The sequence below is a fragment of the Cotesia glomerata genome, linkage group LG10, assembly GCF_020080835.1.
Source record: "Cotesia glomerata isolate CgM1 linkage group LG10, MPM_Cglom_v2.3, whole genome shotgun sequence".
Taxonomy (NCBI): Eukaryota; Metazoa; Arthropoda; class Insecta; order Hymenoptera; family Braconidae; genus Cotesia; species Cotesia glomerata.
Window position 1 is genome coordinate 5,368,371 of NC_058167.1, and position 18,009 is coordinate 5,386,379.

The following is an 18,009-nucleotide window of genomic DNA, read 5'->3' on the forward strand; positions in this document are numbered from 1 at the left end:
TATTTACAACCCTCGCGGTTTTAGAATCACTGTGAAAGCACAGTGCAAACTTCGTGTAAGTTGTGTGATTTCACTGTGCATTTGTCCCATTTGTACACAGTGTTTTCACAATGAATTCACAGTAAAATCACAATGTTCTCACAATGAATTCACAGTGTTTTCACAATGAATTCACAGTGTTTTCACAAAAGAATCACAGTGTTTACACAGTGAATTCACTGTGATTTCACAAAAAAATAGACAGTAACATCACGATATTAACCCGGCAAATTCATCGTGAACTTATGGTGTATTCACGGTGGTTACACGCAATCTTCACAGTTAATACTCTTGAAACAGCATCAATATTGTTTTTATGGTGTACCTACCTGATTTTTGTGTTCAAAAATTTATAAAATGTAATACCATAGATAATTTAAAAAAAAAAGTATTTATTACTTTTAAGTATCTTTTTACATATATATGAAACACTGACAATTTATATTTTAAAAAAATATAATTTATACTTATTTTATTACGACAATATTAATAATATTCTGTGTATTTAAACAATAACAATAATTAGAATATCAGTAATAATAATATTAGTAGAATCAGTTTAATCATAAACTATCACAGCACGACAGTTTGCACATTATTTTACTCATATCAGTTGTAACCATTGCGTTGTATTTCTAACTTTAAATTAAGTTAATTAACCACATTTTCTTGGCTTTATTTTATTTTTCTTCTGCATGCACGAAAAGCCATGCTCATCCAATTTTTTAAATGTATGTTAATGTCATCGTTAGAGCCTTCGCCATAGTGAATTTCTCGACGTCTTTGCAGGTATAAACAAATTTCTATAATGAGAAAAAGAAAATTAAAATTAAAATTTTTGAAATTAAAGTAAGGTTTTATAATGGAGAACAATAGACAACATTTTTTTATTTTACTATTTAATTTTTCGTTTTACATCATTATTTTTAAAAATCTTGTAACTTTATTCTAAATTTTAGTTTATCTTTAAAAATGTTAATTCAATATTGAAAGAAGAGATTTTATAGCCTTTGAAAATAGCATGAGGAAAATTTTCATTTTTAACAATGGATCGGAATTTTTTTACTTTCCGCTGAGAAGGTTAAAAATTATCGAAAATCGGGAAGTTATTGGATTTATCTCGTTTTTTGAAAATCGAGTTTTCATCAGATCTCGATGTTTTGAGGTCCTAGGAAGCTTCTTTAACTATTCTCGCGATGGTGCCTGTACGTCTGTATGTATGTATGTATTTATCTATGTATGTACCAAAACACAGAAACTCTGATTTTTTATCTGTACATTTCTGCAGCTTACTGGCACTTAGTATAGTGGCGAAAACGCGAATTACGTGGAAAAATCAAGTTTTGAGGTCTGTAATACTTCGCCGGTTCGAGTTACAGCTTGATCGCAATGGACACTTTTGTAGCGCATTTAATTCTAAAGAAAACTCGTCCATGGTCGAAGCGATGCTAGAAAGTACCACTGAGCTACAGAAATTCACAGATAAAAAAAATCTGTTTCTGTATTTTTGTAATGGGAAATCTTTACACGCCTTGGGCGAGAAATTAATATTAATATTAAGGGCGTCGAATGCTGCCAACCGCGTGAAAATCGGTTAATTCATTCAAAAGTAATTGGAGTTTGAAAATTTTTGTAACGGGGTGGTTAGCCCTGTCCAATTGGTCACCCCTTTCCTCTTTGAAAAGGGCGCCACTGGGATTTTATACTCGGTGTCCCAGAAACCGGGGAGCATGAGAAGGAAAGATCGGGTCGTGAGAAGTTGAGAAAGGCTGAAAAATTAATACTGAGAAACAATTATTAACAATTTAATTATTTATTCAATATAAACAATTTTATTTTAACAAAATTCCTTAATAATATTACCCTTAAAATTAACCTATCAATTACTTAATTGTGAGGACCTCTCACCTACGCAGGCACTTGCCAAAACTTATAACTAAATATCCTTAAATTCTTTCAACTATAGATCATTACGCATCTATCTTCTTAATTTCTTAACTCTACATAGACCATTACGCATCTATCCTTAATTTCCTAATTCAATCATAGACCATTACGCATCTAGATTCCTTATTCCAATTTACTTTTCTTTATATCTCGAAAATTATTAACTAAATTAATTTATTATAGCCAGCAGGCCTATAATAAATTACTGATTAAATTATCTACAGTAAATTCACAAATAAACTATTAATCTCATTCTTTTAAAATAAATATCCAATAACAAAACTAGCTAAATGACCTTTGGCGCATGAATTTCTAAAGTACAAAACTTGCTAATATAAAATGACCGCTCGAGAAATTAATTTTAATTATTTCAGCCTCTTAATTAAATTAGTAATCAATTTTGGCCTAAATTAATCGAAAATACCTGGAGACTCAATTATTGTTTTATCCAACGACGACTGATACTCCGGTCCAACTTGGCTGGCTTCGCCGCTTGGCATCTTGTCGTCTCAAACCACTATGTTAGCTTCCGGTCAGGGCTTGTCCAATTCCAAATACCGTAATAAACTCCTCAGTAGTTGTTTTCTATCGTCGGCATTCAAAACTGCACTCTCTTGACTTATCTAATCTCAACAAGGTCACTGATTCACAAAAGGCAAAGGCCACTGGCTTCCAGAAGGGAAAAAGCCTCGATGTTTTTTCGTGCTCGCTCTTTATAACCCTCAGCTCAGGCTCTCGAACTTTCCTATTGTTACGCCCCGCTTCATTTTCCGGGAACAGTAGTGGGGAATCTTGATTAGCACGCCCGGTGACAAGTCGAAACTCTTGTCAAAATCGAAAAGTAAGGAAAACCCTTACCTACCGTGCGTCAATTATCGGGGTCGATAATGACCCCGGAAGTTCGATTTTCCCTGTTACAATTTAAATAATAGTGTTTTATCAAACATCTATCAGATTTTGATAAGTGCAATTTTAAGCGCTTAGATATGGAACTATGGGAAGTTGCCGGGATAGCATTTAAGATTAACCGTTTTCCTAATTTGTTTGAACTACTTCAACTTTTCAAACATGACTTATATGTAGAATCCTTGAAGTACATACTTTTCAATTTTCGCCGATCTTCAGGGGTTGTAATCGTTTGTACTTCTACATTATCTTGTCGTATCAGATACATGTTTTTCATTACATCCGGCGGCCATATTTCTCTCATTACAAGATTAGCACGTCGTCTCATTGTCTTTTGCATAAGAATATCTGACATATTGTCTGCATCAATTTTTAAACCATCAATAACGACAAACTAGATTAAAAAAAAAAAAACATTTTTAGTATGAAAATTCGACTGTCATAAATGAAATGTGTACATCGTAATAAGTAATATACAGGTGTACACATACGGAATAGGTTTTCAAGAATAATCCCTGATGAAAAATATTAAATGAAAAGAATTGAAAAGCGGTCGCTCCGGGCTAACTATATATATATATATATATATATATATATATATATATATATATATATATATATATATATATATATATATATATACAGAAAGAAAGATTCACTTGAACCAAGAAAATATTTTACTTCCTAATTATTTTCTTGGGCGAAAAAAAAAATTTTTTTTGACACAAGAAATTTCACTTACTCCAATAAAATTAATTCCTTGCTTTAAGAAATAAGTATCTTGATCCAAGACAATTTTATTTAAGTCAAGAAAATTTTCTTGTTTTGAGAAAATTTCTCTCTTGCTCCAAAAAAATTAAGTTCTTGACAGAAGTAAATTTTCTTGTCTTGAGAAAATTTCTCTCTTGCTCCAAAAAATTAAATATCTTGATGTAAATTTTCATTAATATTTTTATTAACTAACATGTCAAATGGGACAGATCAAGCAATATTGAATCATTTTGTTCATTCAATTTGTATAATTGCGCGCTAAAATAATCTAAAAATGGGCATCAAATATTCAAGAGAAAAATTTTCTCAAGGTGAGAAAATTCTTTTTTTCAGCTGAAGTAGGTGGCGCTACTTCCCTCAATTATCTAAAAATCTTGATCGAATATAAAAATTTATTGTATCAAATATTTATTATAATTTGAATTAAGAAAAATTTTTACTTCGGCCAAGACAACTTCGGTCTTCCTTCGGGCACCCGAAAATTTACTTGAGCCAAGAATTTTGTTCTCCAGTCAATAAATCTTTTTTTTTGTGTATATATATAAATATATATATATATATATATAAGCAGAGAAATTGAAATTATTGACAAGAATTAAAATTTCATCATTTTTAATTCTTTTCAATCAATTTTTTTAAACAGAGAATCTTCAAGCTAAGATAAAAAATATCAGTTTCTTTACTAATCTTGTCACACAATTGAGTACAACTATTATAGATTGATGAAAAGTACTTATTGTTATACCTCTTGAGTTCCTTCTACCACAACAGTTTCTGTTAAATTTGGATATGACAAAGGCGATACGTTTGGTTGGCTTCTTTGCTGTCCAATCGGTTGATTTTTTTTAATTAATTTATTCACCTTCTTATTCAAAGAATCAACCATAGCTTCAAGTCTCATTGTTTTCTTAGAAAGTTTTAAGTTTTTCTGAGGTCGCTGAAGAGGCCGCTTAATTCGAGTTCTTGGTTGCTGAGGACGTCGTGAAGCTGAAGTCGACGTTTGTAAATTTGTAGATTCTGTTAGTACTCGGCGCGGTGTTACTTCGTCATTTTTATGGCCATCACGGTTGTTTTGAAAGGAGCCATTATCCTCTGCATCAGTACCGTCTGATAAATCCTCAAGTTCTTCATTATGAAGCTCATCATTTGATAAATCCTCAAGTTCTTCATTATGAAGCTCATCATCAGATTCATGTGGCTTCATATAAGACAAAATAGAAGAGACAAAAACATTTTTATTTTCACCATTAAAGTCCATGGACTGTATAAAATTGATATGAAAAGTGCACAAGTAACAATTCGCGACCCAAATGCCAAAAGGGCGTATTACAGCAGTTAGATAGAGAGTTATGCCAAAAGGGCGTATAAAAAAATTTTTTTTTGCCATTCAACTTAGAATTGTTCGAAACGTAAAGATTTGTCAAAAAAAATTTTTCAATGTACTAATGCCAAAAGGGCATATCTCAATACATACGCCCTTTTGGCTTTAGAAAAAGTTTAGCCTAAAGCCAAAAGGGCGTATAAAAAAACTTTTAATTTTGTTCTGAAATATAAAATTTAACTCTAAAAAATAAATTCAGACTATTTAATTTTATTTAATTTCGTGCCTCTGACTCAGCAACCATATTAGATATCGGTATTTTTCAAATTAATTTTACATGATTAAATTGTACTGTTTATTGGTCTGTTATTTTACTGTAATGTCAAACAATGAACTATAAATGATAGTCAAATACATTTCAGAACCTCAAGTAAACCATGGATGATTGCCATCACCATTGCACCTTGATAAAATTTTTTCATTTCACCCTGGCGGTTTCATGCTTACGGTAAATCCGCGGTGACTCCATAGTGAAAAGATGGTCGATTCACGGTCGTTTCACGTGACGGCTATTTCACTATCTAGTTAGGGTTGTAGTACGGTGAAATCACTGTCGAAAAACAGTATATTCGTTCTATTGCGTCACTAACTACGGATAGTAGATAAATGTTGACTTATCAGCAGTTCTATGGTGAAAAGACCGTTTCTAATTCGTGGAACTTTAGCATTTCTGTTGTCAGTATGGCGTGCTTCTACTGCGGAAAAATGATTTTTTCAAAGTGAACACCTCATAAACTCATAGTGATATCACTGTGGACCTACTATGGTTCGATGATCGTTCGACCGTCAACTCACGGTAAAATAAACTTCTTTTCACGGTATATACTCGTTCGTTTTCTTCCGGACAAATGATGTAAATGCTGTTCAATTATTATTTTATAAACAGTGTAGAGTGCTGAACTCTATTGATATTTCACATTAAATTTAGTTATTTGTAGTTAATTTTCAGAATAAAAAAATTTTTTAAATAAACGCTTTAAAAAATTTCATTTACAAATTAATATTTTTTCGCTCGATTAAAAAAAATAACACGTCACTTATCACAGTGATAATAAATTCAAAAGAATCCATGTATATCATCAATGCAAGGCCACAGTTTATTTCAAATAACTGTTCAGAAATATGTTTAAAAAATCTCAGCGTTAAAAGATGAAAAACATAATAACTTCACAGAGTGATGAAAAATATTTATTTTTTGACACTATTCGACAGTTAATAAATTTAATAATCACATCAATATTTATATGACAAACACAAATGAAGGAAAGCTTATGAAATAAAAAATTTTAATTATATGTTTTTTTACAGAATCAGGATATTTCAAGATACCATGAAAAACGTCCTTAATTATAATGGTATAAATATAAAAAGAAAATTTCATCAACTTTTAATTAAAACTGCCAGCCCCTGTCTAAAAAGTTTCGTTCAAGCGTACTACCATTTAGTAGACAGTCCCATGGCTAAGCGGTACAACGCTCGTCATGCTTGCTTGAGACTGGTGAGGCGTGGGTACGAGTCCCGGTGTGAGCTGAAATTTAATTTTCAGTGAACATCAGTGCTCATAACTCACGCCGGGTTGTACAGGCTTAGTAGTGTATCAATGAGTTAGTAATTAATAAGTTAAAAAAAAATCCGTAAATACTACTTAAAATTATTATTGTCCTAAAAATACTAAATTTTTCATTTTGGAGAATTTTAGCATTTTCAAATGGGATTTTTTATGAGTAGGTTATACAAAGGCGGTCAAAGGAGCGTTATTCGACAAAGGAAGGAACGTGAAACGACGGTGAAACGACAGTGAAACGACGGTGAAACGACTTTGGATTCACTCCTATTTTACTGTGTAACAACAGTGCTTTGACTGTCAAATAACTATACATTTATAAACTTTTTACTATGGTTTCACTCCATAGTTGCCATATAAAAATGTCATTTGAACCATTTTACCAAGGTCTAATAATCTGATATATACCATATTTTAACAGTAGTGAAATGAAACAAAGTCACCAATGTTTCACCGTGAAATTACTACTGTAATACTAAGTTCTCACTGTTGACCATAGAGGGAACTACCGACTTTCCATAGTATTTTCACCGTGACCACAAAACCGCCAGGGCAGCTGTTTTTTTTTTTTTCTTTATCAATTAAAATTATAAACAGAATTTGTATTAAAATTTTAATATTAACCTTTAATAATACCGATGTGTAATTTAATAATCAATAAATATTTTCAATTCTGCAGTAAAATTAGTAACATATAACTCAGAATTCAAAGCAATCGGCAAAAAAATTATGCGCCCTTTTGGCTTTAGGTCACTAAATTTTCAATATCCTAAAGCTAAAAGGGCGTATAATTTCAGACATACGCCCTTTTGGCTTTGGAAATTTTTTTTCTATATTTAAGCTTAGAAAGTGTTAATAAAGCGATTAGTGAAAAAAAAAATTTATACGCCCTTTTGGCACTGCAAAGCCAAAAGGGCGTATAAATTGGTATACGCCCTTTTGGCATTTGGGTCGCGAATTATCAACTTGTAAAATGCCAAATTGTAATATCACGTAAACGAATTAAGGTCAAAATAAAGGAAAAAAGATCTAATTTTCGGTCTATTTAACTTTAACTCAAAATTGTTTTTGGGGGAGTAGATTTATAAAAAAGTTTTTAAGCTGATTTTACAATTGAAAATTTTCTCGACTGAGGTATTGTTTCATTTTAGTGATATTATAATTTGTTCATGTATTTTTAATTCCTACAGTAAGAAAATACAATTTTATCGTGTTATTAAAATAGCAAACTAAAATATGCGATACAATACCGCTGCAGTCGCTATTACGAACAGTATATTTCTCAATGTATTTTTTTTCACTTCTAACGATATTTTCCAGATACGTGAAAATAAGAAATTACTCAATTTTTTCATAAGTATATAAGCATTTTGATGATTAAAACTTACATCTTTCTCCGGATCAGGCTGTGTTCCTGGTAACAAATTTCGGTAATATTCTGCTGAGGCATTAACGGCGGCATTTTTAGGAATTTTGCTTGGACACTGTTAACAATAGTTTTAAAACCATTACAAATAATTTATTAAAGAAGTGAGCTTTCCAAGATTTTCTTTTATTTTTAAACGTTAATAAATCTACTTGCACTGCAAAGTGTACAGTTTATGATTTTTTAAAAAAAGTAATTGATTCTCAATTCAAATATTTTTCATAATATTTAGTATATATTTGAAAACTAGTTGAATGATTTTCTCGAAAGGAAAAAGTTATTTCGTTAAGATAAAAAATAAGTAACAAAACGGATATTTCTATATAGTTTCATAAGTAAAAACTAAAAAGGAGACTTAAAAGTCTATTTACCAGATTTCATAAAAACTACCGTGATTAAAAGAAAAAAGATAAATGTAGAAATGATTAATATATATGGGGTATTCCATGCCAAATCGACCACTTTTGAACTCAACCCCTTTAGATTTAGCTGAAACTTTATCATTCTTTTCGACCCTTCGTAAAACATTTTTCAGAATTTTTTCAAATTTTTTTGTCCAACTCAAAAAAAGTTTTGAATTTCTAAAAAATTGCTTTTTTATTTTTAAATAGCCATAACTTTTTTAGAAATTGACTCTTGGGTACCTTTTTTTAAAAAAATTTTTGTTTTTTAATTATTTTTATCTATAAAATAATCGGTTTTTTTGAGCTAAATCGTTATTTTTTCAAAGTTGGCCTTTGTATTTCTTTTTCTCAAAAAAAAACTTCAATCAATTTGACAATTATTCCCGCTCATCCCGGGCAGGGATGATTTTTTTTTTTATTATTTTTATTTAATTGAAAAAAAAATTTTCTTTTATTTCATAAAATTTGACAATTTTTTTTTCAATTAAATAAAAATAATAAAAAAAAAAATCGGCTCTGCCCGGGATGAGCGGGAATAATTGTCAAATTGATTGAAGTTTTTTTTTGAAAAAAAGAAATAAAAAGGCCAACTTTGAAAAAATAACGATTTAGCTCAAAAAAACCGATTATTTTATAGAATTGATCATATTTTATTTTTTTTGTGTATTTTTTCGAAAAGTTCATTAAAAAACAAAAATTTTTTTAAAAAAAAGGTACCCAAAAGTCAATTTCTAAAAAAGTTATGGCTATTTGAAAATAAAAAAGCAATTATTTTGAAAAATTCAAAACTTTCTTTGGGTTGGACGAAAAAATTCTAAAAAATGTTTTTCAAAGGGTAGAAAAGAATGATAAAGTTTCAGCTAAATCTAAAGGGGTCGAGTTCAAAAGTGGTCGATTTGGCATGGAATACCCCATATATACCTGTTTAGCTGCTACAGTCGTTGACGTTTGTTTGGATTGAATGGAAGGACTATAATCGTTAAATTTCACAGTCCTGATGCGTAGAACCCCATCATCATGACGTTCTTTTAACAATTTAGGATTATCTGAAATTTTGATTAAAAACAATAGTTGAAAATTAGATGCAATGGCTTAGGATTACTTTACCGTCATGTTTGTAATGGAAGTAATAAATGCATGGTTGAGAGTTCATAATTTCATGAAAACTTTTTCGTTTAAAATTACCAAAAAAATTTTCCAGCATAAGGAATGAAAGTGAATGTTATAATACAATTACTTAATCAAACACACACTTATTACATTTTACAATTAGATAAATTATCCACTATTTACAGAACAGATCGTCAACTTTGTCACTTCAATGAAAACTTACCATCAGATCCAACTACTAAAAGATTATTTAAAGGAACTCCGACGTTTCTTACGTACACTATAGTATCGGAACTTTCTTCCAAATTTATGGGTTCAAATTTATTACCTTCTATAATTTTAAAAACATTTTTCGTTTCCACAACCCAACCTTGCTTTCTATTGTTAGATACAAGGAAACAAAATTTATCCATTTCTTATTCCTAAAATAATTTGAAATAAAATTTTTGATTAAATGACATTTCATAATAATATCAATGGTCACTGAAAACTATATTACTTACTGTGTAATTTATCTTCTCAATTTTTAGTCATTCATACATAAAAACAAGTCATGTTTGTCCATATAGGTTATAATGTAAAAAAAAATATTATTTTCATTCACAGGTTAGTTATCAGAAATTTGTACCTAGGTAGATAAGTAAAATTTTTAGTTTATATTATTTTTAATAAGTTGCTATTATAATTTTGGAAGACTTTTAAAGTATTATCGTCAAATAAAAGTTGATTATAAAACGCATTGTATGTTTTCTTTTTTAAAGTAAAATTGCTTGTGTAGGATATTCAGTGTGGTAGCAACTGCTTACCTTCGATTCCAATAAAATGCAAAATACTACTACTACTAAGCAACTTCAATAACCTCGTAATACACTACATACACCACACGAACATTGCTTTGTAATTTATTCAAGGGGCTGACTCAAACGATATCTGAAAATAAAATTAGAAATCTCGGGTAGTAATTATTATTATTATTATTATTATTATAGAAAAATTTACGCGAGCAGGAAAATCCAGAACACAATAGAATAATCCGTTTTATTTATAAAAAAAACTTTTTTTGCGAAAATGGAAAAAATTTGTTCGACTTTTTTTTGAAAATTTTTACCTAAGTTTTTTTTTTATTTTGAAATAATACGAATTATTTCAGTGCATTTTCGTTTTCTTTTGTTCGTTTAGTTTCTTTTTCAATGGTTAATATTATTATTGTAATTATTATGATCGGAGATTCCCACTATTCCTTATAGAGAGCGTTACACTCAGCCCCACGAATACACAACACCTTTATATCAAGAGAAATATAATGACATTAAAATTAGCCGACGTTCAACAATTTTAGATTTTTTTTTTATCAATAAAATTAGAACAAAAAAAAATATTTTTACAAAATTGCACGTATAATTTTTAAAACTGTCTAGATGTGAAAATTTTTCAATACAAAAAATTCTAAAAATTTTTAGATGTCGGTTAACTTTATTGTCATAGAAATATATTTATGCTTTATAATATTGTATACTATATACTCGTTAACAACGAGGCTTAAGTATATACTAGGAATTTAAATTGCGCGCTTCGCGCGCCTTAATTTTCCAACCAATAAGGGCTCGGGGACCATATTTCATCTACAGTGAAAGCTGTCAAAAGTTACCCAGGTTATCTTTCTCGCTCTTGTTGGCGTTTTATCAGAAATTGAGACAGAACTACGGTAACTTCTAACAGCTTTCACTGTACTTTAATTTAGAGAATAATAATAATCATAACATATATTTGTAAATCTTGCTTAACCGTGCGTCTGTATAATATTGTAACTTGTAAAACGATAAAGTTTATTGTTTTATTGACAATACTTCTGTCAATCACTGTTTGAAATTTAAAAATAAAACTGTAAAAGGTCACTGCATAGTAATTATAAACTTTTGTGTACATATATAATCTATATATCGTAGTTAAAAGTAATTAAGGTAAATCACAAGTAAGTAACCTCAAATGTTTATCAAAAGTTTGTTATTAAAACTGGATTCGTTTTGTTTTCTAAATTAAAATTTTTTAACACAGTTCATCAACAATGAAAAGATCATTAAGTAATACTCGAACCGCAGTTTATAGGAGAAACAAAAGAAAATTAAGAAAATTTCTAACTGCGTTCCCTGCTGAAGAAGGCCTATCAATCCCGAGAAGTTATTTTATATCTCAGGTGAGTTTCTACAACTATAATTATTCGTTAATTTGTGGAAATATTTATTAAATTTAAAAGTTAGACTCATCACCATTGTTGTTAATTTTACAAGAATCACCAAAATTTTCTATAATGTCCGATGTTTTTTTAATAATTTAATCAACACTTAAAATTTTTTTATTTCACTCCATTCACTCGACTATAGTATAAATAGCATTTCGATATCCATTTACTACATGTAATAATAAAATCATTGTAAAAATTAAAATGTAAATACTCACAGTTGAATACATGAAAAATTAATTGACTTTATTAATTTGATTGATGCTGTAGTTTTGATACTACATTTATAAAATAAAGAAAAAATTAAACGTGTTTAGTAACACACAATAATTAAAAAGTGGCTATAAATTAGAGTGCTTACGTAAGGTACCTTACCTTACCAAAGTAGCTAATAGATTTTAGCCTTTATTTTAAAGTAAATAGTAGAAATGTTTAATATTGCAGCGAAAAAATTGGTCTTATAAAAAAATTTTGTAGATAAAAGTTTTAGGACTTTAAATTTCGTATAAAAAATGTAACATATGATTTTTTTATGCACTGATAGAAAGATTTATTAACTATTAATAATTGAATTTATTTGAGGACAATTATTTAATTTATTACATTTTAATAAATATTTTTTAACATTCAATAAATATGTATTTGGGTGGAAAGTAAATTTATTAATAGTTAATAAGTATTTGTTAACAGTTAACAAATATTCATTAACCAATAATAAGTATTTATTAACAGTCAATAAACTGTACTTAATAATTACTTATGAACTGTTAGTAAATATTTGTTAAGTGTTTACAAATATTCATTAACATTTTATAAGTCGTATTTAATGAATAATTTATTAACTGGTAATAAATATTTATTAAATCCTATGATGTTAAAAAATTATTTATCAACAGATAATAAAGCTTATTAAATATAAACAAATCTTTTTATCAGTGTAGGATTAATATTTTCACCGTAATTTCAAAATTAACATTCTTACTAGGATTAAAATATTTGATAATTATGAAAATATTAATTTCGGAATTACGGTTTTCTTATTGTTTCTTACAAAAAATCATAAGTGACATTTTTTACAGAGAATTAAATTATAAACAACTTTTATTCAAATTTTCTTTTCCATACGAATTATATCTGTGGCGTTATGTTAAAAATTTCACTCAATCAATTATGAATTACTGTCTTGAAATTGGGAAAAAATCCCAATTATAAAAACATAATACAATTAGATAACTTGATGGTGTACATTTAAAATTCCACCTACTTTCAACAGTTAATTTTTGACCATCACAGGTTTAATATTGAAGTTACGCCTATCTTAATGATCCCAATGTATTTATGATTCAAATATTGATTTTACAATTTTTACAGAATGATGGTCAAATAGAAAATGTTAACCCTGCAAGCAGCTGTGAGAACTTCGATCGTGACAGTGATGATATTGCTGTGGATTCTGGAACTGGTGCAGCTTTCAATGTTGAAAATGAAAATGAACTTGATGGTGACGTTTACAATGACGATGATCAAAATGAACTTGATAGTGACATCCACGATGACGATAATCATAATGGTAGTGATCATTACTCCTCTTGCTCCACAGATGAAGATTGGTCTACTACTGATGATTCTTCGTGGGATACTGATGGTGACGATGATGATAATAGCAATCAGAGTAACGTTGATGATGACATTTCTCGATATAATTCTTTTCTTAGCATCAATATGCCGGATTTAGAAATTCCCTTAATTTCACGCCGTACTATTACTGTAAAAGATCACTTATTGGCTGCAGTAGCTACGTCAGTTCGACATCATTTAACATTTGAGGCTACGCTTGATCAATTAAAATGGATAAAGTCCACGTATTATAACAATTCTATCCCAACGATTAAGGAGAAATTTTGGCATTGTTTGAATCGTAATGATGATTGCTTGACACATCATTATTATTGTAAAATATGTCAAGACTACCTTGGTATAAAATGCAAATTAACGAAAAAACTGCAAAAAAAATGTATTTGCGAAGCATGTGGACCACATGATGAAGACGAACGTGATTTAGGTTACTTCATATATATTAGTTTAACGATGCAAATTGAAGAACTATTATCTATTCCTAATATGAGTGAATTATTGAAATATAGGTTTCGTAGAATAAAAAAAGATGAAGATGCTTACGAAGACCTTTATGATGGTGAAGAGTATAAATCGTTATGCTTACCTGATAATTTTTTAGGAAAGTGGAACAATTTTTCTTTAACATTCAATACGGATGGATGCAATGTCGCCAATTCTTCCAATTCCAGTGCGTGGCCTGTATATTTACAAATTAACGAGCTTCCTCCACAGTTAAGGAAAAAACATATGCTCCTTGCCGCTATTTATGTGGACCAAGTGCACCCAGTGATGAATAACTTTTTAAGACCACTGACCGATGAAATGCAGAAACTCTTTACTACTGGTATCACATGGAAGCCGTCAAATACATCACAAGTAACATCTAAATTCATCATAACTATCGGAAGTCTTGATGCTCCGGCTCGAGCAGCAGTCGCTTGTCATACTCAGTACAATGGATATTTCGGATGTTTATATTGCTACGCTAAAGGCCGTAGCTTGGGCCCTGGTAAATTCGTATATCCACTATCACAGTGCTATCAAAAACTGCGGACTGATGCTGAATTACGCGTTGATATGGCGTCCGTTTTTGATACTGGTAAAGTGAAACGTGGAGTTAAAAATATTTCATCGTTGGTGGCTTTACCGTTATTTAATATTAACAAAGGAGTCATTGTTGAGTCTATGCATGCAGTATATCTTGGTGTAGATCGGCAGCATACGCGACTATTACTTACTAAAACTAAAGCTCCTTACTACGTAGGAAGTCCCAAGAGTTTGAAGTTAATAGATGAATGTTTGTTATCAATAATGCCCCCGTCATGTAGATCTCGAAAGCCAAGATCTTTATCTACATACCTAAAATGGAAGGCCTCTGAATGGCGCAATTGGCTGGAGTATGCACCAATTTGTTTACAGAAGGTATTACCTAAAAAGTATATCGATCACCTGGCACTTCTGTCGGAAGCAATTTATTATTTAAATTCTGATTGTATAACTTCAACAAATCTAGATCGTTGCGAAGTTCTTTTAAAAAAGTATGTTAAGCTTTTTGAAGAGTATTTTGGTGAGGAAAATATGACCTCAAACATACATTTATTGACACACTTAGTAACTGTTGTCCGAAACTGGGGTCCGTTATGGGCACATCATGCATTTAATTTTGAAGCGTGGAATAGGAGGATTATGGAGTTTGTTACGAGTTCTTATGCTCGAACCAATCAAGTTGCAGAACGTTTTCTTATGCAGAAATTCATCATAAACACTTTGTATGATGAATCAATATCTGTTGAAACGAAAAAATTCATAGCAAAACAAATAAAAATACCGTTAGACAAAGATGGGGTTGAAAGAAGAAATCGTTTAATTGGTTTTGGAAAATGTACATTACGCTCACCGACAGTTAATGAACGCGCTTTGTTAAATGAAAAAGGTTTTGACCCTGCAAATCTGAAATGCTTTCAAAAGATGAAACTGAATGGTACAAAGTATACATGTGAAAGCTACAAAAAATTAAAAGTTTGTGATTCTACGGTTCATGATGGCAATGACACTTTTGGAATAATAGTTAACATGGTTCAATTTCATAATAATGAAGAAAGTATAAGTGGCATGTTCATCAAGCGTATGCAGCTAGTCGGACCTGCATTCAATACGACTTATATTAATCAAGTTAGATTAACAAATAACATATGTTTTATACAAGAATCTTCTTTGATAAAACCTGCTGTTCAAATATCTTCATCAGGAAACTTGTATGTTATCAAGCAAACAAATTGCTGGGAAACTGACTAAGAACTATTTGGAAAAAGTACTTGTATCATTTGTATAAAGTATTGATTGATGAAAAAGTATAAATTTGTAATTATCAGACTACGTAACATTGTTAATAATTATTAAAGCTATTGGCATTTCAAATTTTGAAAAATTTGTGTGAAATTCTTTGTTTTTTATCTTTTTTGTATATACATAGCAATATTGACTATTTATTTTCTAATATTTTAGGTAATAAAAGTAAATCGAAGAAGAGTCAAAAGTTTGTTTCTTTTGATATTGTCAAAAACAATAAATTTACATGTATAAATTTAGTGTAAGTAAGAATTTTACCAAAAAATCTGAAAATCGGTTGACCGCGCATCGTTCGATTTTCATTCTTAAATAAGCATTCGACGCAGTTTTTTAAACAGAAAAAGAAAATGTACAGGTTTATATTGATTGGTTGAGGAATCTGGAATATATCTTAAAAAAATACAGAAGAATAAAATGTTGTGAATTTTTATACAACTGTAACTTTCGAATTCATTGTTCGATTTTGATTTTCAAAGAAGCATTCGACGCATTTTTTTAACCACAAAAAATGTATATGTGGTTTTATTATAATTTTTTCGCGCGCTTAAATGTTATTTTTAAAAAACATAACAATTCACCTTTTTTTTGGTTATTTTTAAATTTTTTCGAAATGGCTCGATGGTTTAACTCTCAAATCTAATTAAATGTAAGCTTTGATAAGCCCTTTCGAATGACGTGTCGTAGAATTCAATCGGTTGATTCGTTTTTGAGATATCGTACGACAAAAATTCATTTACACACATACATCAACTCACACACACACACACACCTCGGGGCAGAAGAGATACTGCTACCGGGCGCGTCTCCCCGAGCGGATGGGAGAACGCTCGCTGTCCTTGGATGACACTTAATCTCTTAGTTGATGAGGTACAGCGGGTAGGAGCCAAGCAAAATAACCAAACAAAATAAGCTCCCGTGGACAAAACTCCCCTTTAAATGGGTTGGTCACACTAACTGACCTAACAAGACGATCGTTCTCTGCTGTGACCCACTGGGAGTGACCGGAACCTGTATCGTAGTTTCCGACGATGCAGGCCACGGCTGATGTGAGCTTGCTCTGCCGAGGTGTAAGTTGCAGCAGTGGATCAGGAGCCAGCCACTTCGGGCCTTGATCAGGAAGTACGCAGTGAGTGTTAGAGATCGGAATCTTCACCGCTCCGAGCGAGTCTAGTCCGTACGTGTATTCCGGGACTGGCTAAGTGTCGGCTAGGCCTCAGGGAACTGGGGTAGGAGTACTATCTCCGAGGGTACACCCGTTCCTAGTTATGGCAACCCGCTCCACTCCGTACGATGCGCTGGTAAATTAAAAAGTATGAGTAATGCACAGGAAACAAACAAGAGTGAAAACGGGCCTCATGCCCAGCAAGACGCACTGCTACTTAGTGCAAAGATGAAGAGGACAGATGCGCTGGCACATCTGGAGAAGCTAGTCTGTGGACTGCAGGACTTTCTCCAAACCAAGCAAAATGTCCACAACGAGATCAAGTCGAAGTCGACGAACATCTGCACTGCCCTGAGAAGATTCAAACAACTGGACCAAGAATGGCAGGAAATCCAACAACAACACGGTAATATCGTGATGAAGACGAGTGTGACAGCGGTTCCACCAGCAAAAGCCGACACGTTTGTCGAGGAGATGGACACAGGTGGCGAGGGTGACGTCGAGTCAGTTGTCGGAGACGGAGAGGAAACTGGAACTGAAATCAGGCCTGGGAAAAGGAAAGAACGAAATTCCCAGACTCAATGACCAGCCGTACTAAGAAGAAGAAGGACCTTAAACCAAGTCCCCCGAAAAACGCGGTAACACAGAACGGCGGAAAAAAGGAGGTGAATGAATGGCAAAAAGTCCAGTCAAGGAAGTCCAAGAGAGAGCAAGCAGTAGAAAAGCTCCAGAAGCAACCGCCGGAAGAGTCCAGGCCAGAGCCTAATCGGAAAGAACCGCGCAAACGGATTAGGCCGGACGCACTGATCATCCGCCCCGCAGAGACGGCAAAGTATGCTGAAATTCTGAAGCGAATAAAGCAGGACGTCCCTGACGAACAGGTCCGTACTACAGTGGATAAGATCCAAAGAACTAGGACCGGGAGCTTGTTGATTACGCTTTCGAGGAAGAGCGCTGACCGAGGCCAAGCCTTACAGAAGACCATCGCGGACATCCTCCAAGAAGACGCGAAGGTAATCTGCAAAGGGCCACAGGAAGACGTCGAAATCCGAGATCTTGACGGTACCACAACCAAGGAGGATATTCAGGCTGCA

The 18,009-nt window shown here is 31.6% G+C and overlaps 2 protein-coding genes across 4 annotated transcripts; one reads left to right on the top strand and one right to left on the bottom strand.

The window, feature by feature from the left end:
- Nucleotides 1–523: 523 nt before the first annotated feature.
- Nucleotides 524–10,789, bottom strand: LOC123272843. Of its 3 annotated transcripts, XM_044739852.1 has the most exons (7): nt 10,657–10,789; nt 10,355–10,478; nt 10,052–10,176; nt 9,772–9,970; nt 9,360–9,484; nt 7,997–8,092; nt 524–842 (listed from the first exon to the last, which is right to left on the bottom strand). In XM_044739852.1, exons 4-7 carry the CDS (start codon nt 9,959–9,961, stop codon nt 765–767), a joined length of 489 nt encoding a protein of 162 aa, XP_044595787.1. In that variant the 5' UTR covers nt 9,962–9,970; nt 10,052–10,176; nt 10,355–10,478; nt 10,657–10,789; the 3' UTR covers nt 524–764. The 3 variants fall into 3 exon arrangements, with proteins under 3 accessions (XP_044595787.1, XP_044595788.1, XP_044595786.1); XM_044739853.1 differs by lacking the exon at nt 10,657–10,789 and having other exon boundaries at nt 10,355–10,536; XM_044739851.1 differs by lacking the exons at nt 7,997–8,092; nt 9,360–9,484; nt 9,772–9,970; ... (1 more) ...; nt 10,355–10,478; nt 10,657–10,789 and adding exons at nt 3,088–3,286; nt 4,409–5,453.
- Nucleotides 10,790–11,474: 685 nt separating this feature from the next.
- On the top strand, nt 11,475–15,804 carry LOC123272876. The gene is made up of 3 exons (XM_044739889.1): nt 11,475–11,520; nt 11,604–11,742; nt 13,159–15,804. The coding sequence occupies exons 2-3, from the start codon at nt 11,614–11,616 to the stop codon at nt 15,697–15,699; spliced, it is 2,670 nt and encodes an 889-aa protein (XP_044595824.1). The 5' UTR covers nt 11,475–11,520; nt 11,604–11,613; the 3' UTR covers nt 15,700–15,804.
- The last annotated feature ends 2,205 nt before the right edge of the window (nt 15,805–18,009 follow it).